This window comes from Cynara cardunculus, assembly GCF_001531365.2.
Source record: "Cynara cardunculus var. scolymus isolate 2C chromosome LG 12, CcrdV1, whole genome shotgun sequence".
NCBI lineage: Eukaryota > Viridiplantae > Streptophyta > Magnoliopsida > Asterales > Asteraceae > Cynara > Cynara cardunculus.
In genome coordinates this window covers 3,702,835-3,720,139 of record NC_037539.1, presented here as the reverse complement: position 1 = coordinate 3,720,139, position 17,305 = coordinate 3,702,835, and the positions used below count along the sequence as shown (strand labels likewise).

At 34.1% G+C, this 17,305-nt stretch overlaps 2 protein-coding genes across 6 annotated transcripts; both read right to left on the bottom strand.

The window, feature by feature from the left end:
• Positions 1 to 671: 671 nt before the first annotated feature.
• Positions 672 to 8,346, bottom strand: LOC112522952 (serine/threonine-protein phosphatase 2A 65 kDa regulatory subunit A beta isoform-like). Of its 5 annotated transcripts, none has more exons than XM_025132318.1 (13): positions 8,250 to 8,346; positions 7,257 to 7,670; positions 6,877 to 7,123; positions 4,957 to 5,069; positions 4,088 to 4,167; positions 3,841 to 3,982; positions 3,647 to 3,727; positions 3,440 to 3,544; positions 2,243 to 2,425; positions 1,718 to 1,810; positions 1,492 to 1,631; positions 1,083 to 1,149; positions 672 to 1,005 (listed from the first exon to the last, which is right to left on the bottom strand). In XM_025132318.1, the coding sequence occupies exons 2-13, from the start codon at positions 7,647 to 7,649 to the stop codon at positions 886 to 888; spliced, it is 1,764 nt and encodes a 587-aa protein (XP_024988086.1). In that variant the 5' UTR covers positions 7,650 to 7,670; positions 8,250 to 8,346; the 3' UTR covers positions 672 to 885. The 5 variants fall into 5 exon arrangements, with proteins under 5 accessions (XP_024988086.1, XP_024988085.1, XP_024988084.1 ...); XM_025132317.1 differs by having other exon boundaries at positions 7,257 to 7,655; XM_025132316.1 differs by having other exon boundaries at positions 8,255 to 8,346.
• Positions 8,347 to 11,152: 2,806 nt separating this feature from the next.
• On the bottom strand, positions 11,153 to 12,975 carry LOC112523261. The gene is made up of 4 exons (XM_025132784.1): positions 12,686 to 12,975; positions 12,485 to 12,588; positions 12,220 to 12,391; positions 11,153 to 12,130 (listed from the first exon to the last, which is right to left on the bottom strand). The coding sequence occupies exons 1-4, from the start codon at positions 12,869 to 12,871 to the stop codon at positions 11,306 to 11,308; spliced, it is 1,287 nt and encodes a 428-aa protein (XP_024988552.1). The 5' UTR covers positions 12,872 to 12,975; the 3' UTR covers positions 11,153 to 11,305.
• Positions 12,976 to 17,305: the final 4,330 nt, after the last annotated feature.

Genomic DNA, 17,305 nt, shown 5'->3' with positions numbered 1-17,305 from the left:
GTTATTCAATGAATCTGGAAACGTGGTATGAAGATTCTAGCTTCTTATGGAATGAAATCTTGATTTGAGGTTGGAGGAAAAAAATCATCCATGTTCATGAAACTGTTTCAATGTGAAAAGGTTTCATTGTAAAATGGTTTATTTGCTTCTTTTAGGCATATTTTACATGTTAATGAAATAGGTTTATAATGGTGAAAATGTTGATGCTCTAATCGATTCATGATCTAGTTTCATGGTGATCCACGTTGCTTTGTGATTGAAGTTGATCCGTTTAGTTAGTAGGATGAAAATGAAATTGGTGCATAATTTATTTTGTTCTTTATGAAATAAATGTATGATGAAACGGGTACATATTATATTTTGTTCTTTATGAAATTAATGTTCATGAAACTATTTCAATGTGAAAAGGTTTCATTATAAAATGGTTTATTTTTGTTTACCAATTTTGCCGTTAATATTGAAATAAAATAATTTTTTAATATTTTTTAATTTTTTAATTTTTAATTTTCTAAAATAAAATAAACTAATCTTAATCATTGATCAAGAAAATGAATGGATGAGATTGATTTACACAAATGGGGCAAGTTTTTATTTGAACGCTCCTCTAGGGTTATATATATATATATATATAGGCCAAGTAACCACAGAACAATGACAATGAACAGCAATGGTTTGAATGACAAAAACAAGGATCTTTAATCATCGGAGTCTGATAAAATCAGGAAGAAAAAAAACAAAATGAAGTGAAAAAAGGGAGAGGCTAATGGTATTTATGTTTGGTGCTTTGTATAGGGGGAGGGGGAGGGGGCACATTGACATTACAACAACGGCCATACAAGTCAAAAGTGAAGAACAATTCTAGCAACCGACACATCAAATTCAAAGTTAGGTCGACATCATCACTTGATCGATAGCCTGAAGAGCTTGTTTTGAAAAATAACGGACATCCACATCTGGATCCTCTGCCAGCTCAACCAGGCATGGCCGAATGCTTTTCTCCACCACCTGGATAAAAACATCCCTTCATAATACGTGCATAGCGTGTGTAATCAATCAAACAAAATAATGAAAGAGTTGCTTACGGATTGATCAACGATGGTAATAAAAGATTGCAACACCTTCGCCACATTAAACCTGATATTCGCCACTCTGAAAACGAAACATGTTCAGTAACAAATGCACCAAAAACATATTTCTCAAATGTGACATGACACCTAACAACCTTTATATAGGACGCACAATTGTTTAGTCCAATAAACTTCAAGTCCTATAAAGCCGTCTACTTAGACATATTTGACATCCTACAAGGCTGATTTTGTAGTAATGTATATTAACTGTTTATTGATATCTAGAATACAAGACCCAACTCAGTAGCATTGATTTGTATACTTAAAACGGGTAAATAAATAAATTTTACTTGTCTTCCATAGAGGAAATGATGCAATTTTCATGAGACAAAAGGAATAGTAATACCATCAAGAATGTAATCACCTGTCCTTGGATAGAGTAATGACCACAGGGAGCAACTTAGAACAAGTAATTTCCGATCCCATAACAGGAGCAAGTAGAGAAATCGCACTGAGAATGGTCATGCGATACAAGTAATGCGGGTTGTTGACCATTTCCAAGACCTGCCAACAAAGCAATACAGAACTCGGATAAATAAATCCGAAAATCTGACAACATTTATCTGCATTCCTAGTACATTAGTTTGTACCTGTGGAACAATGTGCTGCATCGCCCAATCAGCACCAAATTCTTCTGCAAGGCGCTTCAGGTTGTTAGCAGCAGCCTCTCTAATGGAGTAAACCTAACAAAACATAGCCAGACACAATAATATAGTGTATACATAAATATATAAATATATAGAAAAACAAACAAGACCAAAATCAAGAAAGTACTACCCCTTGCGGGATCCCCATATTAGTTGTGCTTTGGGCTGCGCCATTGACCACTTACCCAGTTGTTGACCAAGAAGACAGGATTTCATATAACATAAGAGCATCTTTTTGTCTTTTCAGAGAAATGAGGTGATATTTACAAAATGTAAAATTGGAAGCGAAGGCCAAATATATGTAGTATCAAACTCTGATACTTTAGATTTATAGACACACCATGAATGAACTCTAGAGTCGATTAATCCCAGTTTTGAGATAATATCAGCTCAGTGAAATAAGTTGATAAACCCAGGAAAGAATACATCATGTTCCCTGATATGCATAAGAAGCAAAGAAGCACAAACCTTGTCCTGTAACCATTGCATGCATAGGGCACCAAGCTTATCATCGAAAAACCCTACACCTAACTGACTTGCCAAAAGAGGTATATATTCAATTATAGCCAATCGAACCCTCCAATGCCTGTCCTCAGCAAGTTCAACAATTGCCGGTAGTAAAGATTGGGACAAAAGATCGATTCCGATCACCTGTGAGAACAGTTAATGAGAACAACCGTATATAAATATCATACACTTTAAAAAAACCAAAGAGGAAAACAAGTCCGAAGAGATATTTGAGAACAATAAAACAAACATGGCATGCAATCAAAGAAGCGGGTGGTGTAGAGAGAGGAACAACTAAAGACATGGCATAACAATATCATATACTGAGCTGTATGTTATATAGACATATAGTTAGTTCTCCAATATAATATCTCAGTCGCCACCAGAACCGGAGGCGCCACTTCTTTCAAAGAGAAGAGAGAGGATTATTTACGTTTCACATGATAGTCAGAGGATCATCAAAAACTAAGCAATGGCAACTTTAAAGGAGTGACTTCCAGATGAAGGCAATGGTTTAAGATTAATCAAAGTGACAAAGAGAAATACATTTGCCTCTTTTTTGGTACTGTGAAGATGAAAATGGGTTCTTGTGACTTCAGTTGAAAGATTACGGACTAACAGCCAAATAATTACACATGTCAAACAAAGGAATACAAGATGACAGATATTTTACTTCAAAGAGACAGCATCCTCTAAATTAAAATTGTGTGCTCAAATTCCTTGTATCTGAAGGATACAGTCTCAAAGTTGGTCAAATATTTCATGTTTGAGCTCATTAAATACTGGTCTATAAGACACTAGACTCTGTTTAGTTAACGGATTTATTGAGTACAAACAGAAGGTATAGAAAATAAACTACTCTAAGATATTAATCTTTTCTTCGGTTAAGAGATACTTAAACTACATGCAAAAATGAGCTTTCATTATAGCTTTGCCTTCTTATTGCCACATATATTATAACTGAAACCTACCCGAAGCATAACTTCTATATTTCATTCCCAATTTTCAAATTAGACTATCGATACATAAACATCAAGTGACTATCATTTTGACAACTTTTAAAAATTGCGGAACGATAATATACTCGGACTAATATATGATAATGTATTGAAATTGATAATAAGCCCATAAATGCAAGTCATTCTAATGGCAGCATACCTGATTTACTTGATCTAGCTTACTAATGATATTCAGGCGTACATCTGGAAACTCGTCCTTCAGAAGTGATAGAAATATAGGGAGAAGTTGTTCTATAGTCGCATCCTGCATTTTACCACAAACATAAATCATAAATCGCGGTAGTCATTGTCATCACCGCAGCACACCAACTGTCTACTTTAAAAGATAATTAAATAAAATCATTACCTTCCCTAAAACTGGAGCCATGCCCATTATAACAGAGGCTAGAGCAGACCTAACATGCTGAGAAGAATCTGAAGACAACTCCTACATACCATCATAGGAAGAGGTAAGATAACCAAATTAAAGGATATAAATTCCTCAATGTCCGACAGCAAGTTGGGGGAGAGAGGAAGAGAAATTGTTAGTAAATACCACACCTTCACACATGGAAGAATATGCTGAATCGCAAGTTCTGGGCTGAGAATGCGAGAGAACTTGGTGACCTTGCCAGCAGCTGCAATACGTACTTCAGCTTCGTTATCACGAAGTAGCCTCACATATGCTGGAACCAAGTCCGTCCTATCACAACCAGCCAGCCATCAAATAATCAACATGATAGCACAAAATAAAGGTACATCAAGATATTTTGGGAGGACAACTTTAGATATCAGAACTGCAACATACTTGGTAGGTTCAGGTCCCACAGCTTCACATAGTTCATACAGCTGATTAGCAACCATATAGCGAACGCGCCATGACTTGTCCTAAAAACAAATAACCCGTTCCAATAGTAAGTTAAAAGTATGGATATAGACATACTTCAAACACCCAATGGAAAGCAAATAAACAGAATTGCAGAGATAAATAGTATCTTGGGAAAGAAAAAGGCCAACTCACTAATGTTGCCAAGAAAGTTTGTTTACATGGATTGAGGCAAAATAATACCAGAAAGGTACAAGAGAAGAAACAAAAAAAAGTGAAAGCAAAAAAAGAATTGTTAGGGAATTTAATCCTTGCTAGTAGTACTAGCTTACATCAGGGATAAGTTAGACAGGTTTCATCATGTCGTTCTGCCATGAGCCCTTGTGCATTACTTATACACGATTCTCCATGAAAAGTGAAGACCATTCCGAACCCTAAATCCCTACATGCTATCAGGGACTAAGCTTTTGCAACAATAAGCTCAAGCCTTGTCCCTTTTAGAATATCCATGCCATAAGCAGCACCCAACTGTAAACCTTCTGGAAGTAGCCAACTGCCCAGCCAAGTTCACCACACAAGTGGAAAAAGTATATCCAACATCATATGCTTTGTTGTTCAACAACTAACTTTTCTATCCTTTCTTCTCTACGTAGCTGTTTGCATAAATCCAAATAAGCATTAGCCTTTTTTCTGGAATTATTTATTATTTTATCAATATAGCACTATGATATGACCTAAAATTTACAACAAACAATAATTTTCAGCACATAATTTCCAGAAATCCGATTGGGTTAAGTACAGAGCATATATTGTTTGGTCATGATACATCCCCATAAACCGCAGGTAAACACCTGAGAAAAGTTGACAATGACAGGAAGAATATGTGCAACACAGTCTTGGGGTTCCAACAATTTGCCAAGAGCAGCACAACCCTCGACAGCAAGCAAACGAACAGAATCTTGATCTGTAGAAAGACAAAAATTACATTGACAGATGGCCAAACAACAAGAGAATGACAAAGATGCAAGATATGATGTGAAAGACATCAAACTGTAACATTATTTTGAACATATTATGTGCATGTAAGAAAAACATCCATCATCATTTGTTGGAAGAAATACTTGCCTACTTTCTCAGGGAAAATAAACTTTTGAAACATGAATATTTGTCCTCATTAAACTCAGACTACCTTCATTCAGAACCGACAACTAAGCAGATAAAAAGCACTTTTATCATACAGAAAACTGATAGGCAGCATGCCTCCATCCATATTATTTTCTTACGCAAGCCTGGAGCATTCGCAGTGTAGTCCTTGAAAAATCAAAGAATTGGGGGTTTATCAGATTATAGTTGAAGCCAATGCATTCAAAGTGGATAGGTGTAAGATCGGCAATGTGTACACAAATACTGCAACCACAAAACCATCCCTTGGTTCTGTTGTTGGCCTAACTATTGTGTCTTAACCTTTTACTTAAGTTTTGGATTACTAACTTGAGCCATAATTAGCCGATGATACTATTTACTGAGCATGTAATCAAAAAGCCAACTAGAACAATTGTTATGCAGCCTAATGAGCCATAATTAGCTGAGGATACTATTTACTAAGCATGCAATTAAAAAACCAACTAGAACAATTGTTATGCAGCCTAATGAGCATTCCATACGTAAATTCGCAGTAATCTTACAAAGTGGCAAAGCAACCTATAAAACCAAATACAATGCAAGCACACCATAGTTGACTGGATTTTGCAAATTCGATCGAAAATGGTGCATTTTCCCCCTCCAAGTGAAACCTAAGGCCCTTGGAGACGATAAAATGGTTCTATAACCTTTTGGTCATTTATTAAGAATCAAATCACCTGAGGATGCATAATCCCTACATTTATAAAACGTAACAATTAAAAAAAAACTCTACGATTAAATCATAAAATTGAGAATGTAGCATATGTAAAAACAGAAAAGAGACTTGGACAGATGTGCCCTAGAGTTTCCTGGACAAAACAAAACACTATCCTATGCTTAGCACATGTCCATGTCCACCCCATCCCTCTCTCTCTCTTTCAGTTGCAGAAGACTCCATCTCTATCTAAACAACAGAAAAGGCAGAGAAGACAGCAGAAGCAAGAAAGAAGAATTGGCTACCAAAGGTTGACAACTAAACCAGGATCTGAACTGCAACCAGATGATAGAATCTCAGTACCTTTTATAGTCCAATGTCGATGACTGTATAACTCTCTAGAATTATTCCTGGGATGGAAGAGAGTTGGTTCCTATAAAAAGACTTACTAGTTCACTAAAAATGATAAACGAACAAATTTAAAATTGAATACGTCCAACGAGTTGAAATGTTAGTCGATGTTTGAATTGGAGTTGCAACAACCCCCCCCAACAACAGGTTTGTCATTTACAGTCCACATCAAATCAGGGTTGCACAAATCTGAATCAAGCATAAAGATCCAGAGGGACACAAAGATATTGCATCATCTTCACCTCCAAGATAGCTAGAGTGGTCAGGGTAAGACTCTGATGTGGCCAGCTTTTTAAAACAAATTGCAAGGTGAATGGACATCGTGTACCTACACCATTAATTTGTTGACTAGGGGGGAGAGACACCACATAACCATGCATAAAATCATAACACAGAAAAAGACCTTTCATACTTTCAAAGAAAGGCCATTGCCGTGGCAACCAAACCGTAAACCTATAAAACAGCTCAAGGGAGACTGAGGTAGGAATGCAAATAAATGAGATATGAAAGAAAAACAACATACCATCCTGTGTAAGATCCTCAAATATTTGCATGATATCAACCTTGAGATGAGATGGTTCTACGGTAGCAGCAAACTTCCCCAAGTTTGTAGCGGCGGATCTCCTAACCATAGGCATGTCGTCTTGACATAACTGACTATATATTGACCTCAACTCTGCCTTCAACATCTCTGAGGCACTAGGATAAGCAATGTGAAACAATCCACAGGCAGAAACCCGAGCAGTGAACCATTCACAAGCTGCCAGCCTCTGCAGTCAAAAGAACAAAAGGTGTAAGAACTCCAACCAAACAAGAACCAAGTAGATACAATCAAACTGTTGATACCATCATGTGATGTAGGACAATAAGTATCTACAACAGAAAGAAAAAAATTTAACCAACCTTAACAAGAGGAATAAACCAGTCAACCAAATCTGAGTCTCTCATCTGTGACCCGATCCTGCATAGAGACTCCACAGCTTTGTCCCTCAGACATGATTCCTCAACAGTGCAAAGAGTTTCTAGAGGGGGTAGTAACACATGGGCATGCTCCAGCCCTCCAACATAAGGAATGAACACACCTAGCTCTTCAGCCATCGCAAGAAGGACCTCATCGTCGTCATCATTGTTTTCACTCAAGAAAGGAATTAACTCTTTCCGGGTACGCTCCTCGCCTAAAGCACGGGCAATTGTAGAAAGCTTTCTTATAGAATTTAACCGCAATTGGATATCGTCATTCTTCAGCTCATCTATCAGTACTGCTATGGGGTACAAGGGCTCGTCCACCATCGACATAGTTGTCTGAATTTTTAAACACTAGTACAGTTTCAGTCAAATCCCTAACGAGTTAATTGCACACAGGAGTTAACTTAATGCCAATTCTATCATCCCATGAACGGCATCTTGAAGATTTCCTGAGTTGCTAATCAACCAAGACTCCATCGTTAACTTGAAAAAAAAATGTATTGCAGTCCTCATGTTAATCTTTGAATAGCAAAGAAATGACTATAGTTTTTCAAGAGTAACGGTGTGTGTAGAGACACATAACCAAATATATGACATGAAGCCCCTCTCAGCTTGCTTAGTTAAAATTGTTCATGTAAACTAATTAAAACAAAAGGGTGAACCTCCAAAAAGATTAAAATATCCTTCGAAAAGTGAGATCTAGAATTAACCCTAGAATGACAAATCTAGATATCAATTAGGAAACTAAGAAATTTAAATTCGAGAAAAGAAAACGAGATTCCAATAAGATTAACTGCAAGGTTCATTTTAACAATGTAAAAATCCGAACAAGAAATCAAGATATATCAGATAAGCGTACAGATACACAAATTGAGAACAGTTTGGGGATAAACGGAAGGAGAGATAGAAGAGTTCGGAGTGAATCTAGACCTCACCGGCGAGAATAAATGCGTTACCGGCTTTGAGTTCGTCGTATGCCAAGGGTATGTGTTTTCGCCCACTGCCGAAAGCGGGGAGGGAGGGAGAGAGATGAAAGAAAGGCTTTGTTCCGTTGTGTTTATGGTATCAACGTACAACGGGAGACTAAGGGGGTGTTTTGATTGCTTATTTGAAACAAGTATTGTTTTTTTTTTTTAACTGTTATCAACTTATTATTAGTAAAAAGAGTTTAATTTTTTTTAAACTTCTTATTATTAGTTTGGCATCGGTATAAGTTGTTTATCCAAACACTTACAAGTATTTATTATCAGTGTCAGACCAAAATAATTCAATAAGTTTTTTTTATAAACAATCCCAAACATCCCATAAAAAAATGACATTTTACACTTGCCCTATTTTACCATTCAAAATAAATAACTATCTTTTGATCACCTTATAACTTATAAGGGTTTGAAGTTTGACTTCACAGTCATGTCTTACGTTATTTAAAACGTTAATATATATTTTAACTAAAAATCGTATTTAAATTCATTTGAACTTCTAATCAATTATTGTATGGAAATCATAAGTTTTTTTATCTAAGTTTTGTTTATAAATTTATCAAAATCTAGAGATTTCTTTATTAATTAATTCAGATGATTTTAACATTTAATGGTATTTCTCTAAATATATATATATATATATATATATATATATATATATATATATATATATATATAACAAAATAACCAAAGCAACACCAATCTATTCAGCAAGAAGTTATAATTAACCAACAATAATTGATATCTTTCTTGTTCTGTTAATTGCTTCTATACCCTATAAGTTTCTCTTCCTATTTGCAACTTCTTTGCTTTGAAATTTCTTGATAACTTGATCGAAATTGGGTTCTCTCTATAGACTTCGATATTTTTCTCTCTATATATAACTTTCATATAATAAGAAAGGTGTTCAAATTGATTTAGCATTTAAATAAGGTTTCGCCCAGTCTAACGTCGCCTCAAAATAGTGAATTTCCGGACCCATTTACACAACGAAAAAACATTTCAACTCATAGATTTTGGTGGTTTATTTTCTTTCTGTAACATTTGACAATATTATAGTTTTGATGATTGATAAATAAAAATCTTTATATTTTAACAATTTGATTATATTTTGTAAATACTTATTTATAAACATAAAGTAACTTGAAGAGTTAAGATTCAAAATATCAAATATGCAATATATGAATTCAACTAGGGATGGTGATTTGCCCCGACCCGGTGAGGAACCCGGTTCACCCAATTCGAACGGGGATGGGGATTTCCGGTTAAAACGGTTCCCGGGGTCGGGGATCCGCGGTAGACTCAAACCGGGGACGGGGGATGTTACTCAAACCAGGGCCGGGCCCGGGGATCCCCGGTAGAATCAAACTAAAGGATGCTATTTATGGGGTTTGACCGGGGATTAACCGAGGTTTTACCGGGGATTGCTAGAGATTTGACCGGAGACGGGATGATAATCCCCGTACCCGCTGGGGACCGGGGCCGAGGCCAATGGGACGTTACTACAAACCGGGGCCGGGGCCGGGGATTACAAAACCTGCCCCATCCCCGCCCATTGCCATGCCTAAATTCAACTCGAAACTAACACCTCTTACATCACATAGACCTTATTTGAGATCCATATTCACTTACATCACACAAACCCTAACCTTTCTCGATGACAGACTTGTTCAACATCCAATTGCCAGCAATTTCCCATACCAACTTCCCAACAATCATAACGCTAATCGCATCCGTTCACCCTTTCCATTCAAACCCGCTTATGATGATTAAGCCCGACAAGGTTGGTTCTATTGGTGTCAATTATGTGTATTATCTGATTATTTTCTTATAGATATAGGTGTTCAGATTGATTTTTTCTGTCAACTATAAGTTGGTTTGCCGATTCTTAATAATTAAGATAGAAAGAGACTGTTGTCCGTGTTGTATTCTATAATTTTAATTAATCTTAAGGAAAAGAATTTGATGTAGCATTTGCAACTTGGGTTACAATACTTTCCTTTTAACATAATGGTTAATCTCAAGGGTCCAAATTAGATATACCTAACATCAACCTAATTATCACTTAAGATTACTCCTTTAGAAACACAACCTTATGCAATATACACACGTTTTATGATGACCTTTTTTCTTTCCGTTAAATATTTGATAACTAGTGTATTATGAACTATTTAATACGTTTTTTTTATTTATGTTTAAAAATTTAATGTTATAATGAACATATACTTGTTTCACAGTGTGTTTATTTCAGATGTATTCAATTCGTAAATATGAACCTTTTTAGTGTGTTTGTTAAAACAAAAATACACGTAAAAAAGTTCCACATTATGAACCGAATACATATGAACAGACACATTGTGAATTAAATATATGTTACTAAATACATTAAATACTATACATAGATGAAAAATATCATGTGGAACAAAAAGTTTAATGTAGAAGTTCTCACGGATCTTTTTAAATTTAGAGTTCTCAAATGATTAATCTTATATATATAGGGAGGTTCACAGGAAGGCCCTAAAAAACACGAAAAATTGAGTAACACTCTGGTAACCGTTCATCTATACGGTATGTACATATGTATATATACAAGTAATTGAAGTTTTTATTGGTTTGTATGCATGTGTACATATTATGCACATTTGCATACCATATAATATTTTTATAAGTTTTTTTTATGTGCATGTGTATAACGTCCAAATGAACGGTTACAAAAGTGTTGCTCAATTTTTTATTTTTTACGGTTACTTGACCCTATATTTATATGTAAAAAAGATCCATAGACAACCCTGAATAGATTTCGTGAAAAAAACAGATAAAAAATATATATGAAAACAGATGTGAAATTAAAAATAAGAAAATGAAATATTCATAGACACGAGCTTCATAACAATACAAAAATGGTGGATTTTACAGAAAACGATCGAAAATGAAATGAAGAACAGAAAAAACAAATAAAATAGATAGGCAATCTACAACGACTGTAATTACAAAACTTACCCTTGGTTATCTTCCGTACACTCGTTTGTTCCTCACAGAAATCGGCTTCTTTGTTAAATCCAGTTGCGCGATCTCCGAACCTTCGCCAAATCGTCGTTCGTCGATTCCAAGACCCATCTCCGCATTTTTGGGCCTAATCGGGAACTGCTTATCAGATGTGAATGCACCTTCTGTCTTTAATCCACCGTTGTAGTTTCCTAATGACGAAAAACCAGCTGGTTCGTTTTCGATCTCATCATCACTTTCATCGAAAACCATTCCCTTCTCCGACGTCTTATGCCCATCGGAATCAGAACCATCGCTGTCTCTTGCCAATCTGTGATTCTTTGATGTTTCACCCTCATTTTCTACCACAGTCTCCTTGTGTTTAGATTCCGATTCCGATTCAGATTCCCATTCATGGTTTTTCTCGTATCTCACGTGGAGTTTTGATTTCTCGGAATCACGTACTTTTCTGGGTCGAGAATTGGGACTATCGGGATCATCAGAACCGAAAGATCCTGATCGAGAAAGCTCCACCGCTGCTCTGGCGGCAGCCGCTGCATACGCTGCTGATTCGAACGCAGCTTGTGCAGCATCTTCTACATCTCTAAACTTCTTCTTCCCCTTCCTAGACTCCGAGAAACCCAAAACTTCATCGTCCAAAACTTCCGAATTGTTTTGAAGTCTACTACTTGATCCATTCCTGACACTCAAAACTTCAGCAACTTCATTGATCACCGGAGACGTGTCCTCGAGTTGCAGAACGATGCCATTTTCTGTAGCAATTTCTTGCAGGGTCTTCATTCGGGTCTCCAAGGTTGATTGCCTGGGTGACAGCTTCTGTATCATCTAACACCATGAAAACGTACTTTCAAATGTCAAAAATTTGAACTTAATTCGATATGTAAACATGATCAAGATTCTGCTTTTACTCTTACCCTTGTACTAACTCCACAATTACTCCTTAAATCAGTAGCACCTTTCGCGAATTCCTTCCCATAACGAGACGTGAGAATTGCTCGAATCTCTTGGAGCTCCGGGAACTCCCCACATCTCGGAGCTGCAAAAATCAAGCTCGATGCTGCCTCTTTCAGTTCATCTGGACACTCCCTGATGAAAAATTTACAAAAAATACTTAATCCAAAGGAAAAAACAACACGAATTTGAAAATGAAGATGCAAAAAAAGCTTTAAAAATACCTACTTTTCGTGTTCTATGAGACTGACTCTTTGTAACAGCAGATGACAGTATCCATCCATCATTACAAACACATCTAACATATTCTGTTCTTTAATCACTTGATCAACCTGCAACATAATACAACAATTCAAAATACATCACGCTTTCCATTTTGGTATAAGATTTTTGGAAGCTAAATAGAACGAAACCAGAGAAAAAGGGTACCCTTTGGAGAGCGTGTTCATGGTGGTTAAGTTTGAGGAGTTCGATGATATCGGAGCGAACGACGGCGACGCAAGCTTGACGCTTGTTTTTGAGGATGGAGAGGCGGGAGACGGCGAGGTTCACGGTTGCTTTGAACTTGGAAGTCTTGAATTTCCGGCCAAGGATTGCATCGAGCTTCCTTCCCATGGCTTTTTGTTTGATTTCGGGACGATAAGTATGAAAACAAGAAGCCTTCAAATATGGTTGGAGGCAGACCAAGACAAACGAGAAACGCCGGCACACTGCTTTTCTGATTTGTGGTGACGATGAGATTGTTGTTGACCCTTTATAGGGAAAAAATCACATAACTACCCTTTAGGTTTACTTATGTGCAAAAGAACCCCTTTAGGTTTACAAATTGATATTGTTTAAAGAGTAAATTACATTTTCGTCCTTGTGGTTTGTTAATAATTTTGATTTCCGTCCATTTGGTTTAGAAATTATGATTTTTATTCTCATGGATTGTAATTTAATGTTATTTTTGTCTTTATAATTTATTATTGTTTTGACCCCTGTGCTTTACAATTTTTTATTGTTTTGGTCCCTTGTACTTAAATACAAGAATTAATCCAGGGACAAAAATAACAATAAATTACAAACATAGAGATAAAAATCATAATTCCCAAATCACAGGGACAAAAGTTAAAATTATTAACGAACTACGTAATGAAGATGATGATTTAACTCTTGTTTAGATGATCATTAAGAAATCACAAGCCTACATTATAACATTCAAAAAATTACGTTATATAAAACTGATGATAAACAACAAGAAATTAACAACGAAAAACTATATGTTGTAAAATAAACACTAATTTTACAAATACCTAAAATATGATTGTGTTTTCTCAAATGGTATAAGGTTACATTCTTTTTTCAAGTATATAATATCTATAAACTGCAAATATAACTCACACATTTTTCACTATTGCTAAGACTTAAATCTTTAACCTCCAGAAAGGTGGTCTGAGTTACTAGATGCCACTGAGTCAAGGCCGTTTGGTGGCTTTAAATTCTTAGCTACCATAACATTATATGTAATACCCAAAGCTTAAAATAACATGTTGATACAATAACTACAGATTAAACTTAGATGAAATTATTATTAAAGTTATTGACAACCTATAATTTTAAGTTTATAATAACTCATAAATCTACTTTACTAATTATGCATGACATATTGTTAAAATAATGTTTTTTTAACTAAAACTTCACATGACTTTGGAAGTTAAGGGGGTGATTTGTAATAAACTTGAGGGGTATTTATGATAATTTGGAAGTTAAGGGGGGTGATTTGTAACTTTTAAGACTTTGGTTGACACCCTCTATCACCCGTGACCCAACTAATGATATTTTATAATAATTTAAAGATATAAGATAAATATACACTTGTATATGTTTATGTAAAAAATTATACTAAATATAATTTTAGATTTGTTCATGGAGTTTTCACAATTAAAAATCAACCATTTTGAAATAAACATAAAAAAAATATTAAATAATGATAAATGAGTGAAAAAATTGGTGAAGCGAAAAACCCTTAAACAAAGAAAAAACCCGCAGACGATGTTGGAAATCGTCGATGCATTATAGATGTCAACCAGGGACGTCGTCGTTGAGAACAATTACATTGAAGTAAACGAATTGACACGTTGGTCGTGGAAAATAATGAAGAACAAGAGTTTTTCTTTATTAAATTAGATATTTAAATATGTGACTTAACCCAATCAAAACATTTTATTTTTGTGAATAAATGCATAACCGAGTGAAGGGGTGCGAATAAGAGACGCGTCTGATGGGGATTTCCTTGCAAAGCAAGTGAGGAGGTCGGTCAACTTTTGGAGAGCCAGCTTGACCCCTCTCTTATTCAATATTTACACTTAACCCCCTTAATTATTGTCTTCTTTCTTTATTTGGAATGCTATTATTCATTTTTAGTATTTGGTACTTGTCTTTTTTTTAAGTATATATTCATTATATACGATAAATGTAACAAATAAACTCACATATTCTCCTTATATTTTATGAGATTTAAAATTATGATCTCTTATTATAAAATATTTGGTAATTGATTAAATATTGGATATGGGTTCAATAAGAAAAAACCATGCAAGCTAAAATCAAAGAAATGTAAATTTCAAATAATTATTATTAATAGACAAAAAAAGTAAGCTCGTATTAAAAACTTATAAAAATTGTTAAAATCCTTTTAAATAACTCAAAAAATAAAACTATTAGGGGTTGTTTGGTTCGGGGATTTGGATGGAATTGAAAGAAATTTGAATGGTCAAATCCTTTAACCAAATTCCAAATACAATATTTGGTTCATAGAATAACACTGATGGAATCCTTTCAATTCTAATAAATTTCTTCACTCACAGATTTTACATTCCACGGTAATACCCTCGGATTTCAATTTATTTTCGACAAATTCCTTCCCTAATCCAAATTTATTCAACGTTGCGTCTACCATCTCATCTATTTGATCTTTGGTTCGATCTCCATCTGGTACGCTCTCGCTGTCTTTCGTAATTTCTCCATCTATACGAGATCGATAGACAACATATGTAATCAAGAGATCGATTCAAGATAACTAGATATCGATATCACTAGTCCAATTTTGTTATTCAAAAATCATAAAAGGTCATTTGTTGATATTTAATTCCGATTTCAAAGTTGAATTCCATGAACCAAACAAAAAATTTCCAATCCGTTAAGAATTTAATTCCAATTCCATGCAACTAAACGCAATCACAAGACATGGTCAAATTTCATTTCATTCCCTCAAATTCAAATTCATTTGATGCATTCCAATTCCATCGAATTTCATTCTACGAACCAAACGACCCATTAGAATTTCATGTTAATATAAACGCAGATAAAATAATTTTAAATGACAACACATTTTTGTTCGATTTAGTTATCAAAATTTTAGATACTCATAAAATTGTTTCAAATTTGCAACAATTCTATTTAGACATGTAATTAAATAATTACAACATAATTTAAGAATATATGTTTCGTCCATACCAACACAAGCACAACCTATGTTAGTTTGTTACTGAATAATTGTATATTCGAGAAAAAGACATAATGGTCTAAATCATCATTTTATTTTCTATACTTTTATTAGATTAATAACAATATTATTCTTGAGTATATTAAACGTTTTCACAAGACCAATGAGGTTGGCATGTCCTTTTCATTTTAAATTTTTTTAAATGTTACGTAATCGACATATAATGATTTCAGTATTATCATTCATAATTAAAAATATAATTTTTTTTATAAGTAGATTCATAACATGCATATACAGTTATATATTTCACTTGATATATGAATCATCTTCAACTTAAATTAACATAACGATTAAGTGCCTAAGGCATAACGTTACAACAAACCTATAGAGCACTACAATTATTGCTTCGACGTAGTTACATAAATAGATTTGCTACACAGTATAATTTATTTGTGTTTGTCATGTTGTCACAAAAATCCAAATTTAACCATCTTTGAGTGCAAACATAGCCAACACTTAATTACGAATAAACATTTTATATTATCATCATATATAATATTAAAATACGTAATACATATTTTGTCTCCTAATCATTTTCCAAAAGCTGATAATATAAAATTTAATATAATATATAAAAACTTAATAAATCGGTTTGAATTTAAAATATCTGAATCTGAAAAAATGATTAATATTTTTTTCTGATACTTACTTTTTTATGTTTAAAAATGAAACCAGGTATTATAAAACAACTATAATTGACATCCGTAAACTTTCTTACACCATTGTCGTGTGATTAAGTGATTCAAATATTTTAAGCAACGTTTAGTTAAGAAAAAGTTAAAAAAGATTTTTGATTTATGCGAGAATTTTGTGTCCATTTCATACTTTGAATTGACAAATAGTCGTTTTCAATATGTTAGGAAGCTTCTTCTTCATGATTTGGCCATTTTATTTGACAAGTAAGCTTTTAAAAGTACAATCGACTTCTATGAAGTCATAAATTCAACCATTTTGATCTTTTTATGGGCATAAATCTTGAAAATGATGCCATTTGTTTGCAAGAAAGCGTGAAAAATCTATAATATTTTATTGAAACTGTTTTGATTTAATTAATTATCTGTATCATTTACTCGTATTTAGTTAAAATCCTAAAATTAATTATAGACTCGATAGTCAAAATTCTGTAGTGAGTTGTTATAGATTCGATTTTACTATCGATATTTTTTACTTTTATTGCACCAAAAGTTAAATTTTATTTAAATTATTGTGTCAATTTGGTCAAAGTGATAAATATCTTATAACAATAACCCAAAATTTTATTTTACAAGAAAGTCTCAAAATCAATGTCTAAATTCAAATGCTCTAACACTCTAGGATTTAAGTTGTAGTACTCTCTCTCTCTCTCTCACACACACACACATACATACATACATACATACACATACACACACACATACATACACACACATACATACATACATACATACATACATACATACATACATACATACATACATACATACATACATACATACATACATACATACATACATACATACATA